Here is a 22477-nt window from a genome sequence, read left to right as displayed (position 1 = left end):
CAACAAACCAGAATATGTTTTATATTTTACATTCTTCAAAGTAGTTGAATGAGAAGGTGTGTCCAAAACATTTGACCTGGTCCTGTAAACATTAAATATGTGACCCTGGTGTCCCACAGCGTGGCCCGGTCGTGCACTACATTTGTGGGAAGCGACGCTGAGTCCATATAAGGACATATCCAGCTATGGCCACGCCCACAGCCCCTCCCGAGGCCGCCCCGCTGCCAGGAAGTTCAGGAACTCGGTCACCGCCCCGGCTCCCCCCTCCTCCCCCTCATCCATTGTTGGGCAATAATCTGCGACATCGAAACAATCTTGACCGAAACTTTCCAGGCAACTAGCAGCTGAAGACCCCTCTCTCAGCCAGCTCTCGTATCTACTTGTTCTTTCCTCAGAGGAGGAGCGCAGCGTGCGGTCAGGAGCAGGAGGAAAAGTTTTGAAGCGAGGAACTCCGTCATTCCCATTCCTCCATTTTGAACTTTTTAAACTTAGTTTCTCCCGTGGATTGTTCTCAAGTAAGTTAACAACGTCGCCTTACGTATATGTGTATCGTTGGGTAGTTCATTGGACTGTATTATCGCAGTGTTAAGTGGACTTAAAGAAAAAAAAAGGCGTCAATGTTTGTTGTGTCGGCTAGCATTAGCATTAGCAAGGTGCCGTGTTCGGCTCACCGTACGGCAGCAGGTAGCGTACAGCGCGTTTAGCTGCATTAGCTACAAATGCTAACGCTAAAACATGACCAAGACAACGTCTGTTTGAACTTAGTCAACACCCTTAAACCCACAAAGTTAAGTTAAAGTGACAATTAAGGCTTAAGTTAATAAGTTAGCGCAACAGGTGCGATTTAAGCTGCTTAACGACAGTTTTACGGCATTAGCGCCCACTTTACGTTAGGAGCTCCACCCACACTGTTTCCTCACCACTAATGATTCCTGTTCACTTTCACGTGCTATTACTATAGTTTAGCACATTTAAACTACACATTGGGCTTATTACAAATGGTTTAATGTTAATTTGAGATTAAAGGGTTATTTTAATCAAATCCTAACCCCCGGTGGTATCTAATAATAATAATAATCAATCCTTTATTAGTCACACAGCGGGGAAATTTACAAATCTCTGCATTTAACCCATCCCAGAGGAGCAGTGGGCTGCTTAGAAGCGGCCTGGGAGCATATCTAGACAGGCACATAGTTTTGGTTTCATTTGACCAGATTTTGAGATATCAGCCCTGCCACACCCATACAGAGGAGGTGAGCGGAGTTTCACACGCAGTGTCTCAGTAAACCTTAGTTTGCATCTGCACTGATATGTTGAGGTGATTTGTGTGAATGGACATGTCTGAATTATAGTAGATGAGAAACCTGGCAGTGGTTGATGAGTAATTGTACTTTAAAGTCTTTGTGAGTAGTAGGGAAGTGCTTTAGATTTATGTCCATGATGAAATGAGTTACAACTGTGCCAGGTTATCTGCAGCCATCCATACTGGCTGGCTTTTTTTTGGAATTAAAAAATGAAAAGGGACCATAGATCATAACAAGTATGCCCCATCCAAATGCAAACACTGCTCTGGATTTTTAGGCTAAATTAAAAGCACACCCACCCAATACATAACAGTTCAATATTAACATTCTCAATTAAGTTGTCATCATTTAGGTGTTCTCCTTTTGTTAGTAATAGTTTTGCCTCTTTGTTGACTATATAGGTTAGTGGCTATCTACCACAGTCTTCTCATAATACAGCTGACCGACTTTCAGTTGAGGCCCCTCAGCCCTCGGGGCTTGCTGATTATCCAGCCCCTCCCCATTAGAAAGCTGATCAATGGAGTTGCAGTCGCTGCCTGAAAAGAGAAATCGAAATTGGGCCACAGTGTTACTTTTGGCGTTCATTCTGTGGGGGATGGAGCATTGCTGTCCCAAAGAAAGACCTTTACATTTCTACTTCAGACTATCATCTCAGATAGATATAGATATTCAGTGTTTTGGGAGACGAAGATGTTCATGTTTGGATCAGCCTAATTTTTATTTATTTTTTATCATTGCATCTGATGAATGAAATTGACTCAGCCCTGATCATCTGTTTCAACCTTATTGTCTGACTTTGCCAATTTGTTCTGTCCATAGTTCCAGACACCATGACAAACATCAACACAGCTAACATCAACTTTAAATGGGACCCAAAGAGTCTGGAGATCCGTACTCTGGCAGTGGAGAGGCTGCTGGAGCCCCTGGTCACGCAGGTAATGTAAACACAGTGTGCATTTCTTTATTTTATTTTGAATAATAGGACAGGGCCAGATAGCTCAAATGTGGAATGACTGCAGGGTCTTGTTACAACAAATGCTATAAAATACAATCATGTAAATGTGACGCTAAAGTAGAGTTGATATCAATTGAATAAAAACAGATCTCCCGTCAGCTATATTTTCTGAAAAGAAGCAACTGACATGAAATCCCAGCTGTTTCAGTTGTTGAACTATTTTGCACCCCTGACCTAGGTCACCACTTTGGTAAACTCCAGCAACAAAGGTCCATCCAACAAGAAGAAAGGACGCTCCAAGAAGGCCCATGTTCTGGCGGCGTCTGTGGAGAATGCCACCGAGAACTTCCTGGATAAAGGAGAAAAGATTGCAAAGGAAAGTCAGTTCCTTAAGGATGAGCTTACTGCTGCCGTGGAAGACGTCCGCAAGCAAGGTATATTGAAAACGCATGTTGCATCAGTGTGCATTTTCCAGCTTGTACAGAGTGCTTCTTAAGATAGAGTGATGATAAATAAACCATAAACTATGTACATATCCGCTGCTCCAGTGTACGACCTTAAAATAAGAATATGCTTTGAGCCTGATAGTTATCTTTACGCTATGGGGTATTGGGGGGGCCTATTAAGAGATTTCATTTAGGCATGCAAATGGTTAACATTCATATCCACAATACACTGTCATTACCGGGCTCTCTCCAAGGATTCAATTTAACCTTGTTTCCCCTCAGAAGTATGTGTGTTATTGGAGCAGAGGTTAAGGTTGCTAAGTAGGTTTTTTTGGACTGGAGCGTCACAAAACCTCACCCTTTTTAGTCTTATCTGTTACGTAATAGTGTCCCTCTTCTTTGTCTCTTTCCTATCGTGTTCTTCTATGACAAAGTGATAGATCTACAATCGAAGACTCACATTTAGACCATTAGAGATGGTCCCCCCTGAAAGAAACATAATATTTTAATGAACCTAATTTATGTGCACTTGTGTTATTTCAGCTCATTGTGAGATTCTTTACTACGCCTTGCTGTCACTTACTGTAATGCTAGTTTCTCTACTCTTCTTTCCGTCCTCTTTTGCTTTGGTGTTTAATCAAGCACACACACACACACACACACACACACACACACACACACACACACACACACACACACACACACACACACACACACACTTGTCAGTCCACTAACATGTTACTCTTGCTACCAATAGGCTAAAAAAAATTGCATGCAGGCTGAAATTCAACCTGGAGATGCAGTGACTCAAACCAAGTAGCTGTAGAAGGGCTATGAGTAAGGCAGTTCATCCGTCTTCCAAAGCAGTCAACCATGGGAAAACACTGTACTCTATATAAAACAAAATCACAATTTAAACTGCAATGTTGAGCTTAGTTTGCCATGTATTTTAGATTTTGCAATTTTTTGTAAACTTAGCTGCTGGCTGAGACAGTGCAGCCCCTCCTCTCTCTACCAACGGTCCCTGCCGGCAGTGAATCTCATCAGCAGAGGGAGGAGGACAGAGGACAGGATGAATGACTGATACTCACAGATGTCTGTTTTTCAATCTTTCTAAACTTCACCTTGTATTGTGTTGTCAGCTATTTTTATTTTATTTTATTGACATTTTAGCTTTGTTTCCATGAGGTATAATTGAAGTTCATAGAGTAACCTTGCTTCCGTAATCATTATTGTTGCTGCTCTAGAACCAGATGCAATTATTTAATAATGGGGGAAAAAGGATCGATAAGAGTATCGATTTAAGAACCGAAATTATAAGGAATATTAAAAACAGTAGTAGTATTGATAAAATCCTAACCATTACCAAACCCTAGCATCATTTAAGTAACAACAATATGATTGAAGGATTTTTACAATTCAAATTACTTAGATTTTTTTGGTTTTACATGTTTAGAGAGATTCTTTCTGATATAAATCTAAAATGTGAATGAAAGAAATTACATCCCGATCCTGAGTGAAGTTTAGAAAGAATGAAGAACAGACATCAGTGAGTATCAGTTATTCATCCTGTCCTCTGTCCTCATTCTTCTGCTGAAGTGAATCACTGCCTGTAGGTACTTTTTGGTAAGAGGAGGGATTTTAGTCTGTCAGCACTAAGCAGATACGATTATTAGGATTTTAAGATGCGTCGCAAACTAAGCTAAACGGTCTGAGTACATACAGACAGCTTTGTTCTCAGTTCTCATCGTTATCTGAACTTGAACTTGTTAACTTCACTGTCTCCACCTAGACTTGAGCATGTAGTTTAAGGAGCTAAGCCCTGACGCAGAGGAAGTGTGCACTACAGCATGAAAATAACTTGCAGCAAATAGTCCTGATAAAAGAATCGATAACTTTGGGGCCTATCAATACTCTGGTCTTGAATAATTTTGCACCGCTGCCTATTTAATCCCTAGTCATTTCATCTATCTAGATTATGACACAGCGTGGTGGGAGTGGGGATTTGTCTGTTATTCTGTGACGGTTATCTGTAGGGCTGCTTAGTGGAGTACCAGTTAATTGTGTGACAAAATGAACAACTTGTGCATCTTGAGACCAGAATCTACCATCAAATCACCAGCCAATTACCCAATTCAATTACAAATTGGCTCGCGCTAGCCAATTCCATAATCTAACAACCACGATCACAAATCTCATTTATCCCCTCCGCCCCAGATCTCTGACCGTCTTTTGACACACTAGCAGACCACTGAGACCGGGGCGCTTTGACTCGAGGGTGGCTGTTATCACCTTGTGAAGCGACATCTGTGTCACCGTGTCTTTGCTCCCCAGATGCCCAGCAAGTTATAGGCGTCCCCTGCTCGAGCTCCTCTCTGAGTAGTTGGGAGGTAGATGACATGTCGCCAGATAGCCTGTGCAGTGCTCAGTGCCCAGGAATGTTACTGTAGCTGTGGTAAGCTGTCACTGGGCTGGAATTCACTGGCTGTTGTTAGCTGGTGCCTAGGCCTGGCTGTCAGCTATGCCACGCTGCTCAGTGGAGCGTGCCTGGACTGATAATACGGCTATTGAGGAGAGTAACCCCCCCCTGGATACAGAAAGCATTTTCCACCCAGCTGTGGCTTACCAGCTGTTTTAAAATGGGAGGAAAAAAATTCTGACATGATCATTAAGATTGCCAACAATGCATGTTGAAGTTGCTACTGGAAGTTTTTTTTCTCCAATCATTTGAAATGAAATGGATGTTTTTTCCGAGTAAACATATTTGAATATTTAAAAACATATTTGAATATTTAAAAACATATTTGATTTACCATATGCATCAGTATAATCAGTCGACATTTCTTACCCCCTTTTACAGATTTATTTTCTTAACACAGCAGCTTCTGTTGCTCTTGTCCTCGTTCTCTCTGTCTCCTCCTTCCCTTCAGTCGGTGTCTGTTTTGCCCTGTTGGGTGTGCTTATTGTGTGATACACATTTTAATCATTTCATCACGCACTTGCTTGGCCACAGTTGAGCGTTAGATGGATGGAAGTTTATTAAAGGAGCACTGATCACTGTCTGCCCCCTGAAATGGCCCTATTGATTTTGTTCACAGGGGGGGGGGATAACAGCCTGAAGGTGTGGACTGTGTTTGAGGTCCATGTTGTCGATCATTTGCACAAACTGCTTTAGCTCTCGGTCTGTGTCTCTGTTCCATCGGTTTTGATAGTGCAACTTGTTTTCATTTAAATAATTTAATTGTCTCATTAATAACTCACTGGGTTGGTAATGATGATAATTGTTAGTAGCACCCCTGTTGTTGGAAAAAAACAAACCTACTGTGTCCTGGATGTTTTTTTTTAGTTGCTGCTGATATGGACTTGCTAAAGCCTCAGTCACCTCTGCCTCACACCCATTTTACTGCTCTGTTTTTCAGTTTGTCTGTCTGGCAGACTAGACTTGCTTCCATATAACTGAATATCTTCTTTCTTTGTCCTTTTTTAAGCCTCTAGTCTTCTCTCTCTAAACTTGCGCAGATAACTGCATTGATTTTGTGTTGGGCTGTGAACAATGTCAAAACCCTTGCGAGCATGCTGCACAGCCGTATTGTGGCTGAACAGATCTACTGTAGTCACTTCTATCTTTGTACGCTTATTCGTTCTTTGTTATTTTTTAAAACATTTAATTTCAAGTGTCTTCAAAATAGTCAATTTGCATATATTTGTTGACAAGCTAAAGTAGAAATTTGAAGCAAAAGGGAATTGTTATACCATGGCATTACTGAGGAAAGAATAATCCTGAAATGGCTATCAAAGATTTTTCAAAACCGTTTTTTTCTTTTGAAGTGCAACACTGCAAGTTCATTTGTTTTTCTCTGGTTGGTGGCAGTGCTTGAACACATCTAAACCTCTGATTGTTGAGTAAGTGACTTTAGAGTTTCACTAAGTAATTGTTGAAGTGCACATATTGAGCTGAAAGTGCTAGTGGGCATGCATGATGCTGATGTTTGGCAAAGGCGGGGGTGGGAGCTCGGTGGTGTATTAGCAAAGCAAGCAACATTTATCAGGGTTTCTCACAGGTTGTCAGTTCACCTGCCCTGGGGGGGTGGGGGGGGTGTTGCTGATGGCTTGTTAGTGATTTTAGATTTACTAAGACGAGTAGCTTCTATTTTTTTCTGTCCAGTCCAGCCTGTAACATTAGCTTTCACTGACTGGTGTCAAGCAATAAATCTTGATTCATAATTGAAGGCTTTATGACAAATAACAATATTATTGCAATGTGATGTTGGTAAAGAAAAAAAGAGGTTCAAAACTATAAGTAGTTTTTCGCCAGTAGGAGTTTTATTCTTTGCATTAATATGTCCATGATTGAATAGACAAAATACGTCTTAGTAATGACAGACTACTAAAATAAACTCTTTATTAAAAGTACATTTAAGTTCTTAACTGAAATATAGCTTCCAGTTGCAATATATTTATCTAATATATCTTTTTTCCATCATTATTGTCTTGATGAGATGATTGATAACTCTGTATGTTAAGTGCAGAGCTGGACCCGGGAGGCCAATGGCTTAGCATAAAGACTGGAATCAGGGAGGGATGACTAGCCTGTTTAGATCATGGTCTTCTCATGAGGGTTAAGAGCAAATGTATAAACTTGGATTCCCTACTATTTTCTAAACACAGCGTCGGATTGATTTTTACATTGCCATGTCTTATTTAGAATTGATATGAATGCAAGTTATGGCTGCATTAGAGCACGCAGTATCAATCCAAGTCAGCAGATAGATTCCAACGTAAGTCCCTTTCACGTAGCCTGTTCAAAGCGGGACTCTTAAGTAGGAATTCTGCTTTGCTGTTCTCTGTGAAAGGTACAGAGGCAGAATTGGGGGACTGCAGCGAAGGTGGTCACAGCCAAGCTGAGCGTGAAAAGGTACAGAAGGCAAGGCAGTGCGGGTGTGACGTTATGATTGCCGTGTTATTTGTGAGCCCCAACCACAGGGAGACCTAAAAAAGTGCTAGCAGCAGTTACAGCAACCGAGAATGGCAGCGAGTTGGGTTGACAACAAGGTCTGGGAGCTCTTTACCCTCAGAGCAGAGGACCTCGTCACCGGGGATGTAAATAGATACGACTCTGGATACAGAGTCGGAGGCAGCGCCCAGTTCATTCCTATAATTGGTGTGGTACCTGTAATCACAGACTGGGGCAGCATTATGCCACTGTTGAGTGGTTCAGTTTAGAAAAGCAAAGTCGGCGTAAATGTAGATCATCTTTGCGGCAGTATTGTAGAATCTCTGTGTGATGGTGACTTGAGACAAAGAGAAGCGGATTTTGCTTTAGAAGCTGCAAATTATGTCTGCTCAAGTTGAAAATGTTTCTCCTCCAGTGAAAATATGTAGTTATTCTGAGTTGTGTGACTCAATGAATGTTAAGACGCTGGGGCAGAAGATAGATGGCTTGAGGAAAATAAGAGAAATTGCAGTTCCTGATAAATTTGCAAATCTATCTGTGTGAGCTGTCACACACACAAAAGTACATTTAAGTTCTTAACTGAAATATAGCTAATGTAGTCGTTGGGGGACTCGTTCACAGACTGCTTCCAGAGAAAACATTCCAGAGGTCAAAGCCAAAAAGTCACTTAACATTGCATCTAAATAGAGAATGCTTGTTATCTTGGAGTGATACAGTTCAGCCACACTTTGAAGTTGAATGAGAAAAAAAACGGTCTACTGCGCTGATTTAGTTAGTAGCGGTGTTGCCTTTTTGTTTTATAAAATACCATGCAGCAACATTCTGCTAACCTATTGTCTTTGAAGGCATCCATAATTGTCTAAACTGCTTACCCTGATTAGTTTCATCGTGGTTTGACTCATTTCCAGCACACATTGAGTAAAAGGGGGAGGTACGCCCTCTATCATAGCACGTCTTTGAAAGCAGTGAGCTGCTGAATAAACATGATTGTCATGGAAACATAATTTAGCAAGATGGCAACAACTTTTCAGAACCCAGGCGGCAACTAACGAGTATTTTGATTGTGAAATAATCTATTGATTATTGAAACAATCGACTACTCGCACTGTAAATCGCATAATAAGTCAGGGGCTCTTATTAAGTTACTAGCTTTTAAATTTAGCTTGGATATATTTAATGTATGTGCAAACTAACAACAAAGCCCCAAAAATATATATGTTATTCAAAAATATATCTTTTTATGACCTTTCCTGTAAGAAAATCATTTGTTTTGCTGCCTGCTAACTTTTTTAGCTCCAGTCTCTATAGAGCTTTACCAAATCATAAGAAAGGGGACAAGAAAAGTACTTTTTTGGCTTTGGATCTTGAACACACACACAAAGGTGTTATAAAGCTATTCTTAGAGTTTGAATTTGGCTGTGCCTCCACTGGAGTAAACTATTTACGGATTTACTGTCCTGTTCATAATGTGAGCTTACAAAGTCTATTTGTGTGCCCAGTCAACTGTGCAGGCCCATCCAATGTAGGACAAAGCTTGGTGCTGGACCAACCAGACAGTGAGCCCTTTGTCGGGGCTTTGACCTCTTTTCTTTCTTTTTTTTTTTTTTTTTCTTTTAAAGAGGGCTGTGTGTGCATGTCTGTCTGCAAGCAGGAATTATAACTGGGCATTGAAGAGGTGTGTGTGTGAGTCTGTGTTTGTCTTTGTTGCTCTGTGTGACATGTGCTGGCCCTAAGCAGGCAGGGGAAATGCGTCACAACGTTGCGTCTCTCCCGCACACTCCTCTTTGTCTCAAATGAAGACTTTGATGCAATTAACTTGTAGCCTGGAATGAACTGTGACTGCTGTCAGACTGCTGCTGTCAGCGCCTGCAGAGTATCTCTACAACTACTACCACTACACTACTAGTGTAGCCTTATACTACTACTGCAACTATTAGTAAAACTGATTTAAACAGGAAGAATTCTGTCTTGAATTAGAATTAAAAATTACTTCAAAAGGGTAATATATATATAGTTGCCATATGGTAAAAAATACCATATGGCAATTTGCTGGTGAGGCGCGTGCCTAGATAATTGAAATATTAACGTATGCAACATTATGCAAAAGATGGGAAAACTTAAGCACACACTTCACTATAAAATCTATTTCATAGTGGAGTTTTGATCAAGTTCTGGTTCAAAAGTCTGTTTTTGAACACCTTCCCATTTGAAGTTTTAATTTAACCCATGAAATTACAGCAGATGCTTTGTTTTGTCATTCCGTCTCAGGTGACTCGATGCGGCAGGCTTCTGGAGAATTTGCAGAAGACCCTTGCTCATCTGTGAAGAGGGGCAATATGGTCCGTGCTGCCAGAGCCCTGCTGTCGGCTGTCACACATCTGCTGGTGCTGGCAGACATGTCTGATGTCTACAAACTTCTACTGCAGCTTAAACTGGTGAGATACTTTTTATATTTAATATTTATAATTTCAGAAAATGTAATTATTCGACTCAATAGAAAACCGCCACACTTAAGCCCCTCTATCAAGAACAGTATTATCAACTGATACGTTATTTGAGCACTAGAAAATTGCAATGAATTGGTAGGATCTAGTATGTGCAAATAGACTAACACTAACAATGACTACATTAGGGTATTCATTCGACTATAGCAGCCACATGAGTTTTAATAAATAAATTAATACATAGACCTTAATTCTGAGTTTCTCTTTGATGTCTTTTCAGCTGGCTGTAACTCTTCACCTCTTGAAACATAAGATAACAGGCTACAGCAAATTAAAATCACAGCTTGATTTGATTGCAATCTTGAAAATTGCTCTTTGAAATCTTGGTGTGTTAAGCCCTAGTGCACTCCTGGACATAACAAAAAAGTGCAAACATCTTCCTAATGAGTTATATTTTAAGAGTTGTAGGTTAATGTTGTCAAAATCGACCATTCATTTTGTTTAAACTTTCTAACTTTGCTCAAAGAACAGTATTTTTTTTCCCAAGTATTGTCTAACTTTTTCCACCTATCCGGCTCAGGTGGAGGAAAATCTTGTGAAAGTGCGTAATGCAGGAACGGAGCAGGACCTTGGGATCCAATACAAGGCCTTGAAACCAGATGTGGATAAGCTGAACATGATGGCTGCCAAGAGACAGCAGGTAATGTACAGTTAGCAAAAACGAGAGTCACGGTCGGATTGTGGAAGCAGAGGAGTCTGATGGATTTAATTGGGTTGAGAGGTTATTGAGGACCTCGATGGGTGTTAGTGGTCTAACTCATAACAAAATATGCTCTATGGGAAGTAAAACAATGGGAGGGAGTAAGCATGAAGAAGAGTGCCTCATGCTTTATCTGGACGATTAGATGCAGTAGGCATGAACAATCTTCTTGTTACCAAATGCAGTGCAGTCGGCCATGGGTGCAAAAAAACAGCATAAAGGCTTGACTCCAAATGTGACAAATAAACATTTCCTTGTGAAATGGCACATCATTTTCCCCCGCTGTGATAAAAGTGGTAGGCAACATTAAAGTGAGTTCCATGATGCTTTATTCCAGATGAAACAATTTCATAATAACTGGAATTAAAGAATGCTTAGTGTATACAAATTTCAAATACATACAGCTTTCTTTTTCAACATTATTTTCCAGAATTATCAATAAACTAACTGCATGGGATTTAATATATGTTTTAGTAATGACTGAACAATCCTTCATGCTGGCCCGTGGAATACATCATGTATTTAAGTTTTTCCGCTCCTAGCATATAGCAACCACAGTGAATGGTGGCAGGACTTACATTTTTGTTAACGACTAGTTTTACACAATACTGCCAGCAGCATCATGATCTTCAATTCTAAAGTTTATAACATTTTGTCATCTCTCTATGGTGTGCACATTTGTAAACCATCAAAACCTTAAAGTCTGGACCTTGTGTGGAAGTTAAATTGCTGTGAGAGTTGAAAATGTATATTTCAGAGCCTCTTCTTGGTTAAACCTTGATCTCTTACATTTGCACAAGCAGTATTCTGACACAATAGGACTTTGAGGTAGTTATTTTTTATGATACGAGATCGCCACTGAGAACAATGGCAGTCATACAAACAAAAGTTTTTCATTTTTTTTGGTCGCCATATCCTCCTTCTTTGAATGGAAAATTGGCCAAAATGATCATTGACTATCTCCTGAGGAAATTGCGAAAGTGAATGCAGGACGTAATGGGGCTTTAAGACCATTGTGTTTTTTCTTCTCAGAGCATGTCTGAAGCAATAGTGAAAAAAAGCCCTGGGAGCGTTCCATTTGGAGAAGAGGCTTTCTTTTTTGTGTGTATGCAAGGTTTTTTTTTTTTTTTTTTTTTTTTTTACACACACCATAAGTCTATGCCAGCGATCACTATCTCCTCTCTTCCATGAAGATATATTTGCAATGTAATGCTGAGGTCTGAATAGCAACGCATTAATTTGCAAAGGCATATTCTAATGGCCTGATTATGACTGTGTTGTGTTACCGCAGGGGACAGAAATAAATCTGGGTCATCCAGAGCAAACTCTGTCACACTTAGTGTCTACATAAGGGCATGTCAGGCCCATTTTGAATCCAAAGTACATTACCACCGTGCCCCCTGTATGTACTCCATCCTCCTGTTTAACCCTGTGTTCTTTGTCCTTTCCTAAACTCATTCTGCTAGGAGCTAAAGGACGTCCACCACAAGGACCAAATGGCTGCTGCTCGCGGGGTGCTTCAGAGGAACATCCCCATGCTGTACACTGCGTCCCGTGCCTGCCTCCAGCACCCTGACGTGGCGGCCTACAAGGCCAACCGTGACCTGATCTACAAGCAGCTGCAGCACGCCGTCTCCGGCATCTCCAACGCCGCTCAGGCCACTGCCTCTGAGGACTCAGCACTCAATCAGCCAGCAGGTGGTGGAGAGCTTGCCTACGCCCTCAACAATTTTGATGTAAGTCCAATCACTGGCTTACGTTTGCCTTTTTTTGGGAATCCACACAAAACATCCAGGTATCTGCCAGATTAATGAAAACATGAACTTAAAGATCCTATTTTTTCCCCTACAACAGTATGGCTTGGGTTCCAAATGTACGATTAAACAATTTATTAACAGATTGATGAGGGGGTGTTCAGAAAGTTTAGTTGGGTCAGATTTTTAGTTTGTAGAACCTACCCAACTGAATCATGAAATGACCAAAACCCTTGAAGGGCTCGGGGTTGAGGTGGAAATAAGGACAAATTTATGTGGACAAATTGGGACATGGCTTTGGGGTACATTGAATATGTTCTTGAGTCACTACTACTTAATTCCTTGGTTCAGCTTCTATGTCAAATGAAGGAGATTTTTACAGCTCTAGTTCACAGAGGGGGCTCTTGTACTGAGACATATATCTTGTAAATTACTTGACTTAACCACGTCTCTGCTGGTAGATACTGAGCTTTGCTCTACCGTTGTTAGGTTTGTTGGTTTTGAATAATACAGCTGAAGTATATTTTATCCTCATCGTTACTAGAAATGGTACCTTTTTAAATATTTTCATTTGGGGAAGATGTGAAAACATGCACTATATGGTCCTTTTTAAAATGCAAACAAAAGTGTCCTTAACTTTGAAATGTAATACAAGGAGGAGCCTTAATTTACTAAAAACACTTTCCATGTTGCTGTCAGGTCCCTCATATATTCATGCTTAAAACCTTTAAACCTCTGAAAGTCGGTGTCATCCAGTATTTACTCAAACCATATCCAGCGTATCCCTAAAATCCACGGCTGACTCACATGAACTTACTTTTTGAATTCAGTTTTGAATAAATTTGTATCGCTCTATTTTCCTGCACTTGCTCTCTAATTCTCCATACAGCTGGGATGGAGTTAAAACGGCACTCAACCCTAAACTGAATTTTTATGATTTTCATAATATGTGTTCAATCAAATGTATCTTAGTATTAATAAGAGGGTGAAACAAAAAAGGTATATGAAACATATGACAAACTATCATCATAATATTGACATGAAACAACATCAATATAGCAGCTGGATAAAACACTGAGCTAATCATCTAAATGCTGCCTATGGTGATAAATGCAAAGATGATTAACTTGACTCCCTTTTTTTATTTTTTATTACTTCCGTCAGACTTGCAGAGCACCTTTTTATTTACAGGAGATATGTTAATATTCAGACGGCTTCCAATGCATCTCGTTCAGTGAGTACATGCTTCCATTGTGCCCTCTCTTCTGCTAGACGCATCGCTCATCTTGTGTTGATCAGCTATTTAGTCATTTAGCAAGTAGCAGTCTGTAACTTGATGTGTCAGTCCTGCAGTGACTGCTGTTTACCCTAAAGATTGATGCAATCTGCATACTCATATTTTAAGAGCCCATGACCATATGACGCACTGTTTAATTAATTAATTACTCATGACCTTTTGCATGCATCTTAAGGGTGGTTATTGCAAATCAAGGGCTTTCTTTTGGTTGAGCATGAGATGGATGTTTGTACTTGTTTGATCTAGACAAGAGAAGCACAACCTTTGTAGTAAATGGATGTTTATAATAAATACTTAATGATAGGATTGCTGGCAATATACCGGATGCCCAGTTTTACATAGATAATGTGCATTTACATGTGTAAATCCTCTGTGCACATTCACAACATGATTGTTGTGATAGGATCTATGTGATATACACTTTCCAGCAATGCTGCTCCTGAAGTGAGCACATCGGCACAAATGATATGCGGACATATAACATTTGTCTTGTTTACTGATGTAGATTATCTTTTTTTTAACTTTATTCTTGCCTCTGACTTTTGAGTGTTAAGCATATATGATCGGAAAAAAAATCACATTTCCATAGTCAACCTTTAATTAACCAGGAAGTCTTGAGATACATTAATCTCTTTTTCAAGGGTAACCTGTCCAAATTGGCATAGTTGTGTGCTTAATTGTCATGACAAAAAGCTTCGCCCTGTTACAGTCAGTAAAATGCTTTGGTCCTCCATTTGAGTCGGTAGCTCTTAGCAAGACTAATGAAAAATTTACTTAAGCTAAGCTTTTTTTAAGTAGCAAACATGGTATTTAGGCATTCCCTTTTAAAGCATCCTTCATCCAGTGAACATTACTTTACAAAGTAGTCTCAGTACTGAGTTTATAAAAGCATGTCGTTTTTGCTCACAACAAATCTGTGTTTTCAGTGAAATGATAACCTAATGGCTTGAGGAAGAGAAAGTTTGTTTACTTTATAGCAGTTAGCTGCAACCGGCAATATGCAAGTTTTTATATTCAGTAATGACCACTCGGGCCGACCGATTACAATCATAGACATTTATGTAACACACACTATAAAAGCCTTTATCTCTGAAGGATGGCATTTCAAATTATTACTCTACATAAAACGTGTCAGCAATGCAGTCTTTCAGATCTGTTGCACCAGTGATTATTTCACAAGTAGCCAAGCAGAAAGTCACCCCCTAAATACTTATTTTTATATATATTTATTTATTTATATATATATATATATATATTTTATATTTATTTATATATATAATTTGGACATATATTAAAAACGGCTCCTTTCTGTTGCCCAATTTCAAGTGCAAGGCAAAATTAGCAAATGAGTCAAAAACCCCGTCAATCTCTCTCTCTTTCTTCTTCCATGTCTTTCTGTGTGCCTGTTGCCATGGTGATATGACACGCAAGCAGAGGAGGTCAGATGAGACCGAGTGGAGGGGGGCTGGAGGTAGCTTTGATAGAGGGCGGGCTGCCTAATAGGCCATATTTCTAACTGATGAATTGTTTAATATTTTGTAGCAACACGGCATCTGTGGAAGCCCAGAGTTCGTCTGTCACGGGAGAATGGGCTTTCTTTCTTTAGCTGCCACAAGCGTCATGGTGATACCTTAACCCTCTGCAGTGCTTCTCCAGCATGTCAACTAGTTGCCTCTCTCAGCAGGCTTGCTCCTGTGAAATCAGACATTTAAGTGTTCTCTCTCATCCTGCAGATATAAAAGAGACGACAGCAGTTTACTACAGCACCTCTGTGACTCAAAAGAAAGGCGGCAAAGGCTATAAAGTCATAATCCTCTCGCATAGAGGATTATATATTTATATAATTACATATTCATAGGCACATCTGTTGCCTAAAATATATCTTGTACACATAGATGTCCTCGACATAACGTCAGCACTGTTACTTTGCACTCTGTTGATAATGTTTCATTTTTATAATGTTTTAAACAAATGTTTTGTTTTATGTTACACATAACACCTTCAACACATTGTTCCATTCAGGTTTTTCAGCCATCCTGTCAGTCTGCCTGTCGGGTTTCTCTCTTCGGGCTCGTAGAGGGAGAGATCTGTTTTTGACTTTTAGCATTTTTTGCTCCCTGTGTAATTTCCCCTCTGACCCTCTCCTTACAGAAACAAATCATCGTGGACCCCCTGGCGTTTAGCGAGGAGCGCTTCCGTCCCTCCCTGGAGGAGCGCCTTGAGAGCATTATCAGTGGTGCTGCCCTCATGGCCGACTCTTCTTGCACACGTGATGACCGCAGGGAGCGCATCGTGGCCGAATGCAATTCTGTGCGCCAGGCTCTTCAGGACCTTCTCTCTGAGTATATGGGCAATGTAAGTGTCTTACCTTTCCATTTCATACATCTTGCCACCACACCCACTCTTTACGCTCAATAGCTATCTTAATGGAATTTTCCTTTAATTGGACAGTAGGACGGAACATTTTGTACGGTCAAATGAGACACCAAAGTAAAAAAAAAAAAAAAGAGCCTTGATAAACTATTGTAATTATTCGGTTCAACATAGAGGTAATGCTTACCTCTATGTTGAACCTAATAAATAAATACTTTTTAGATAAAGTTAACCTGCTTTACAATCACTGTCATACTGAGGGTCTAGGGATCTAAGTGAGTCCTCGCACTTACCTGTTCACATTCTTGTGGGAAAATCCTAATGCTTGGATTTTTTTCATCCACCTTTTAAATACCTTGCTATATGTCCTAAAAATAAAAAAATCAAGAGTCATCTAATTTATAACAGATTATTTCCCCAAGATTTATTTGCATGCAATTACACTTCCAGTTACTTGGTTACCTTACCTTTACTTAACTTAGTTAAGTGGAGTTAATTTGAGTTTTTTGAAAACAAATGAAAAGTCCCTCTCTCATTGTCTTGATAAAAGCGCCATCCTGCACATTACATGTCATAATCGATGTATGGAAATAAATTCAATATACAGGGCTGCAACCAACAGTCTCTCTTGGTAATCAGGTCTTTCTAGTTTACATATAACAGTGAAATCGAACTTTGGTCATTAAGTTGTACGGTGCTTGAACAGTAATGAGACAAAATTTAAATAAAGAAGTCACTGGTTTATTTATGGAGCTGATTCTGGGTAGGGAGAGAGAGTCTTTACTCTGTCAAACTGTTATTGTTGGGCTCCCATGGACACAATTTATCTTGGGACAATTTTTCAGTTCAGGCAAATGACTGTGGATCCATTTAAATGCATAGTGTGGATTAAGGTTTGGATTTAGCTTGAAAAACATTTCTTTTTAAGATGAGTGTTATGCTATTTGTTTCTTAATATCAAAATGACAGTGACTTGGTTAATAATATTCTTGCTTCAGTTTACAGACAAAACACACAATGCTTTACAATATAGATTTCAGGTTAGGGCCATAGTTGGGGTTAGGCTTTTTGCAAAATCCAAGGAAAGGAGATTGGGTTAACACACACCACAATTTAGAAAAATGTCTGCCTTAGAGGCTCACCCAGGGCCCTGAAATCTCCTGGGCAACCTCTAGGCTATGTGAAATGTGTGCTTTTGATTCTGATTTGAACTGGAGTCGGGGTTGTTTTGATGTTGACTGTTGGAGTGTTTGATATAGTTTGATTTTAAGCCAGCTATGTGGTGGTACTTCTCAAATTGGGAGGCTGCTTTGTCAGTGAATACTTCTCTGAAACCACAAAGCTCGCTGGATCCAACATTTTCAATGGCAAGTCAGAGTCCCCAATTAACCTCGTCATTTCAAGTGTCTTATATCCAGATAAAATCCAGATGAGATTTAAGGCACTTTCATCTACACATAACCCTATATATGTGTCTCTGTTGGCCAGAACACAGATCTGATTACAAAATGTATAAACTATTGGTGAGTCAAAAGTTATATTATCTTCACAGGCTCAAACTCACACTGCTGCCTCACCATACATATTCTGGGGTTGAACCGATCAGATAAACAGCAGATGGTCTATGGAATTTTAATTAAAAATTTTCTTTAACAAACGACTAGCTGTTATGTCACTGACGTTAACGTCACTTTTCAAGGGTGAGAGTATTAATTGGGCAGCTATCAAATAACATAAAAAACAAAAATATGAACAGTGTTGCTGTCTTACCTGTCAGTGGTTTTATTTTCTAACCATTCAGCCAAAGCAATCAAAAGTTCTGTGTCTCTAGTTGATAGTAGATACAATAGTTTCTATAGAGCAGTAGAGAAAACTAAACTTAAAGCTTTATGGAATTTACTTTCAAGTTTTGCTTACTCTGGTGTTACATTAAAATGTTGCTGCATGGGGAGCATCAAACTATTGTAGAGACAAACAGTATAATCTGTCCTCTACTAAAGACTAACTAACACAGGGAGGAATTGAGACTAACGCATCCTGTACTCTGACGTCTGGTGTGTACTTGCTATTTTTTTTTACATATAGATTACACTTAAAAATTTATAAAAACTGTTTGTTTTAGAGTAGATTGTTGGCTTCACTTATCCAGAATTTACAAATGATGCTGATTCTGAATCCACCCTTCACTGTCAAATCCACTTAGATTCCATCCCGATTTAAAGTATTTTCTTTAAATGATCAAAGTCAATGTTTATTATGTAATCAAAGGATCAATGAAGTATTTGAATGTATTATTGTCATATATTATCTCGTCAAGAATATGTTAATTTTAACAATAGAATTTCAGCAAGAGATGGTCTGCTGTTTTGTTGTCAGTGTTTAGTTGGGAACACGTGTTTATATTGAGGCATGTACCTTTAACCGCCCAGGTAACCAGAGAAAACACTGTATTATTTTCTATTAGTTCAGAATAAGGCTTTTTGTTTCCCATCAGCATATTTGCCCATATATTCACAGTCGAAAATTAGATCCTGATAATGACTGTTGGACTGTATCTCTTACTAGAACTTCCCCAAGAGATCATTTCAGTAGAATAATTTTCCCATGTGCCCATTTCTTGCTCAGATTCTTCTTTTCTCTGTTTGGAAACGGCTCTTTTAAACCCCTCCTGACTATCCTCTCTGTAACAGCAGCATTTCAGTGTGAGTCAGTCACCAAGAGAAACTCCACTGCTGTTGTAATGCCTTATTTATTACTGTCTATGAGCTTGAACTTTATCAGTTTTCTGCTGTTCTTGCTGTCTTTTTAGAGGTAAAATCATGAATTGCACAGCTTTCCCTTGTCATTAGTGGAGTGTTACAGTGGTCCTGTGGCTGTAATGGATGTCTGGCCAGGCAGGGTGCGATAGTAGTACAGATTCTGACTCTCACACACACAGCAGTAATTCTGCCAGAGCACAAATGTCTGAACAATGCAACTGCTGCAAATTGATCCCCAATTTGTGCAATGACCTGCTATAGGCTTAAATGGTGGCTGCTAATTTTAGCGTGCCTGGCTAACTTGCTTACTACCTAACGTAATAACCTTCCTTAGCCAAGAAGTAACGTCACATTATCGAAATACAGTATTTTGTGGGTCTTTAGGTGAAATTATAAATGGACCAATTTAGGACTGGCACATCTGCTGCATGACTGCCGAACCAGGTTATTTACTATAGCAGAGAATTGGGCAATGTCCTCAGCCTGCCTGCTTTATAAGTGGGCAAAGCTGCACCCAAAAGTAATCTGTCTCTTCCTGGCCTTTGACCAAACTCTCCATGCAATGTCACTGAAATCTTTCAAGTAGATTTTTTCAGGGATGCTGCTTAGCAACAGACAAACATACGGGCCCAAAAAACAACCTCTTGGGCAGTTATGATAACTGCATACCAAGATGGTATTAAATATTTATGACAGTTGCAGTGGCTCTGCAGTTTGGAGAAAGTGGCTTTGTTTTAGTATGTTAAAGTAGTATTTTGTAGTAGCCCGGTAGTAGTTTGGCTCAGTTATGTAGTCCTTGGGGGAAAGTATTCGATAGTAAAAGGATACATTTGTGGCCAACTTTGTGTTTTGTGCATTTGCTACATAAGGTCATTTGCCCTCAGTGATGTCTTATGATGGTATTTAAGGAAGCATTGGGCATTGTAATAGTACAGACTTTTGCATATCAGCACATTTTCTTCAATATCATGTTCAAAAAGGACTTCTGGAGGGTTATCACATGCACAAGCTTTGAAGTACAGTTTTAAACCATTTGGGAGCTGGTGAATAAAACATTTGTAACCTGATAATTATTGAGTCAGGGTTCTGTTGACTAATGTTTGATTTGAACCCTGTTTTTTGTGTGTTTTCACTGGCCATTGACTGACAAAATGACAAGCAATCAGATGTCAACTAAGTTTACATGTCAAGTCCTCTCAATACTTTTCCTGCCCATGCTCAGGCATCCCAGCCATGGTTTGCTCTCATTGCTCATCCAGAACACTGCCAGTTTATTTTAAGGTTCAGGCCATTCATGCAGCATCTCTGGTTTGGCTCAAAACAAGTTTTCTCCTTGACTGGACTATGACTTAATAACTTAGATTTACAGAGGGACACATCTCATCAGCGCAGTGATGTTGAGTAGACATGACAGGGATTTGGCCACTCATTTGGCCAGATGGAAGGAAACCAATGAGAGGCATATGTCTTTGTCCACCTTGTGCATGTAATGGCCTGGTAAAGCCTCTTAGAACTGTTTGTTTCACTTGTAGTTACAGGGCTACAGACTGCAACCAAAATGGTCATGCGATAGTTTTTGGTGGGTGTGCGATTTTAAAATTTCACATGGTCACATCAATAAGAGTGCATGTTGAGCATAATGGATCGGAAATGTCAGCTACCATTATGCGTGTATATGTAGCAGTTGAAAACTTTATTGAACAATCGATTTAGCTGTTACAATGGTCCAAAAATGAAACACTCCATAGCTAATCATTTTTAAAAGCAAAATGAGGAGGCTGGTGGGGAGGGAGAGCGATGAGAGGTTCTGACTGAGACCTCACTTATGATGAAAGTGCAGGCAGGGAGAGACCAACTGAGACTGTGTCACTGATTAATACTAGTGGTTGAAAAAGTACCAAGAGTAAAAGTACTAATACTCTGATTTAAACATCCTCTGTTACAAGTTAAAGTCTTGCATTCAAAAGCTTTGCTTTGTAATAGTACGAAAGTATATATAATCAACAAAATGTACTTTAGTTTAGAAGTGTAGTGTAGTTGGCTATAGTAAGAAGTATAGTGCAAAAGTAGCTACTCACTATGCAAACAAATGGACTCTCAAGTTGTGACATTATAACATATACGATTATTATTGATGCAGTAACATGCACGATGCATTTAAATGTAATAGCTGGCTGCAATAGAGCTAATTAAAAAAAAAATGTATACTGTTGGGTAGTTTAATTTACTGTATTACAATAAACTGTATATCATATACTCATTATAAATACATGTGTTGAAGTAAAAAGTAAAATATTGAAGAATGTAGCGGAGTAAAGGGTAGCATCAAAATTCGACTTAAATATGGTAGTAATGGAGTAAATGTACTTTGGTGCGTTCTACCACAATAAATGGTGCAACCATATCATGTGCTGGTGCGACCGACTGAGAAAGTTGGTAGCACCAGTGGAACAGTCAGCCAGCAGCCCGTAGTAAACATAGTGAGATGGCTAGTCCCTTAAAACAATAGTAGACAGCGTGACAGGTAACCTGGCTGTATCCGTGATTAAACTTGGCAGACCAATCAAACCTCACATCGGCTAGATGAGGATGTGTGCGCTCTCATTCTAAAGCAGAGCTGAAGAGGTGCGATGAAATATGTAATTCATGCAGAGAAGGAAATGCCTTCCTAGAGAGATACACTATAGGGCCATACATGCTGATTTGGCTATATGTGTTTTGATGGCCACAGTTCTGTCTGCATTTATTCTAATAATTGTAGATGGGGCAGTGTAAGTCCTTAAAGCGTCTGTTTCCATTACAGCATATGGGTTTACGCTCACAGCTGAGCCTGTTGGATGGACTCCCAACTCGTTCTCTTCCTCTCTCCCATCCCTTCTGCTTCTTCAAGCCCTCCAGCTACAAGTTGTGTTCACCCCCCTTCTCAGATTTTCTTCCTCTCCTTCAGGCTCTCTTTGACAAAAATTCAGTTAGACATCTTTACCTCACCATCTTTTTTAATAAGAAATTTCAAAGATTTGAAATTTGGTGAAATGAATTCGCTAACGTAGCCTGCCGTTCTGCTGTCCAGGATGTCTGCCATAATTAAGTCTAGATATTTTTTTTACAGGTTAAAATAATCTATATAGTGAACTTGAAGTACTTTGATCTGAGCTCTTAGTATACTCTAACATACCTATGTATCACTCTTGAAATCCTGCTCCCGAATGGAATCTGTTCTAGGCTAAGTGTATTTTGATGCAGAATTAAGCCTTAATTGTGCCACGGCAGAATTAAAGCTAAGTCAAGACAATGATCAAATATAACACATACACACTTCTCACACAGCTACAGCCTCTTAAAGAAGACTAGTGGAAAAAATCAATGAATAGAAACAAAGTGTTCCTACTACATCTGTTTGTTGAAGAGATCAGACTCTTGCAAGAGTATTC

The 22477-nt window shown here is 39.5% G+C and overlaps 1 protein-coding gene across 1 annotated transcript in view; it reads left to right on the top strand.

Annotated features, from left to right (window-relative positions):
- Window positions 1-253: 253 nt before the first annotated feature.
- Window positions 254-22477, top strand: part of ctnna1 (catenin (cadherin-associated protein), alpha 1) — a 75295-nt gene continuing 53071 nt past the window's right edge. The window contains exons 1-7 of the mRNA XM_054597101.1: window positions 254-515; window positions 2124-2239; window positions 2498-2693; window positions 9928-10094; window positions 10684-10803; window positions 12330-12599; window positions 16066-16269. Coding sequence (XP_054453076.1) covers window positions 2135-2239; window positions 2498-2693; window positions 9928-10094; window positions 10684-10803; window positions 12330-12599; window positions 16066-16269 — 1062 coding nt within the window. The 5' untranslated portion in view covers window positions 254-515; window positions 2124-2134. The remainder of the gene's footprint in view (window positions 516-2123; window positions 2240-2497; window positions 2694-9927; window positions 10095-10683; window positions 10804-12329; window positions 12600-16065; window positions 16270-22477) is intronic.

Source organism: Anoplopoma fimbria, chromosome 4 (assembly GCF_027596085.1).
Source record: "Anoplopoma fimbria isolate UVic2021 breed Golden Eagle Sablefish chromosome 4, Afim_UVic_2022, whole genome shotgun sequence".
Lineage (NCBI taxonomy): Eukaryota > Metazoa > Chordata > Actinopteri > Perciformes > Anoplopomatidae > Anoplopoma > Anoplopoma fimbria.
The sequence above is the reverse complement of the archived record's forward strand: the minus strand, read 5'-3'. Positions and strand labels throughout refer to the sequence as shown.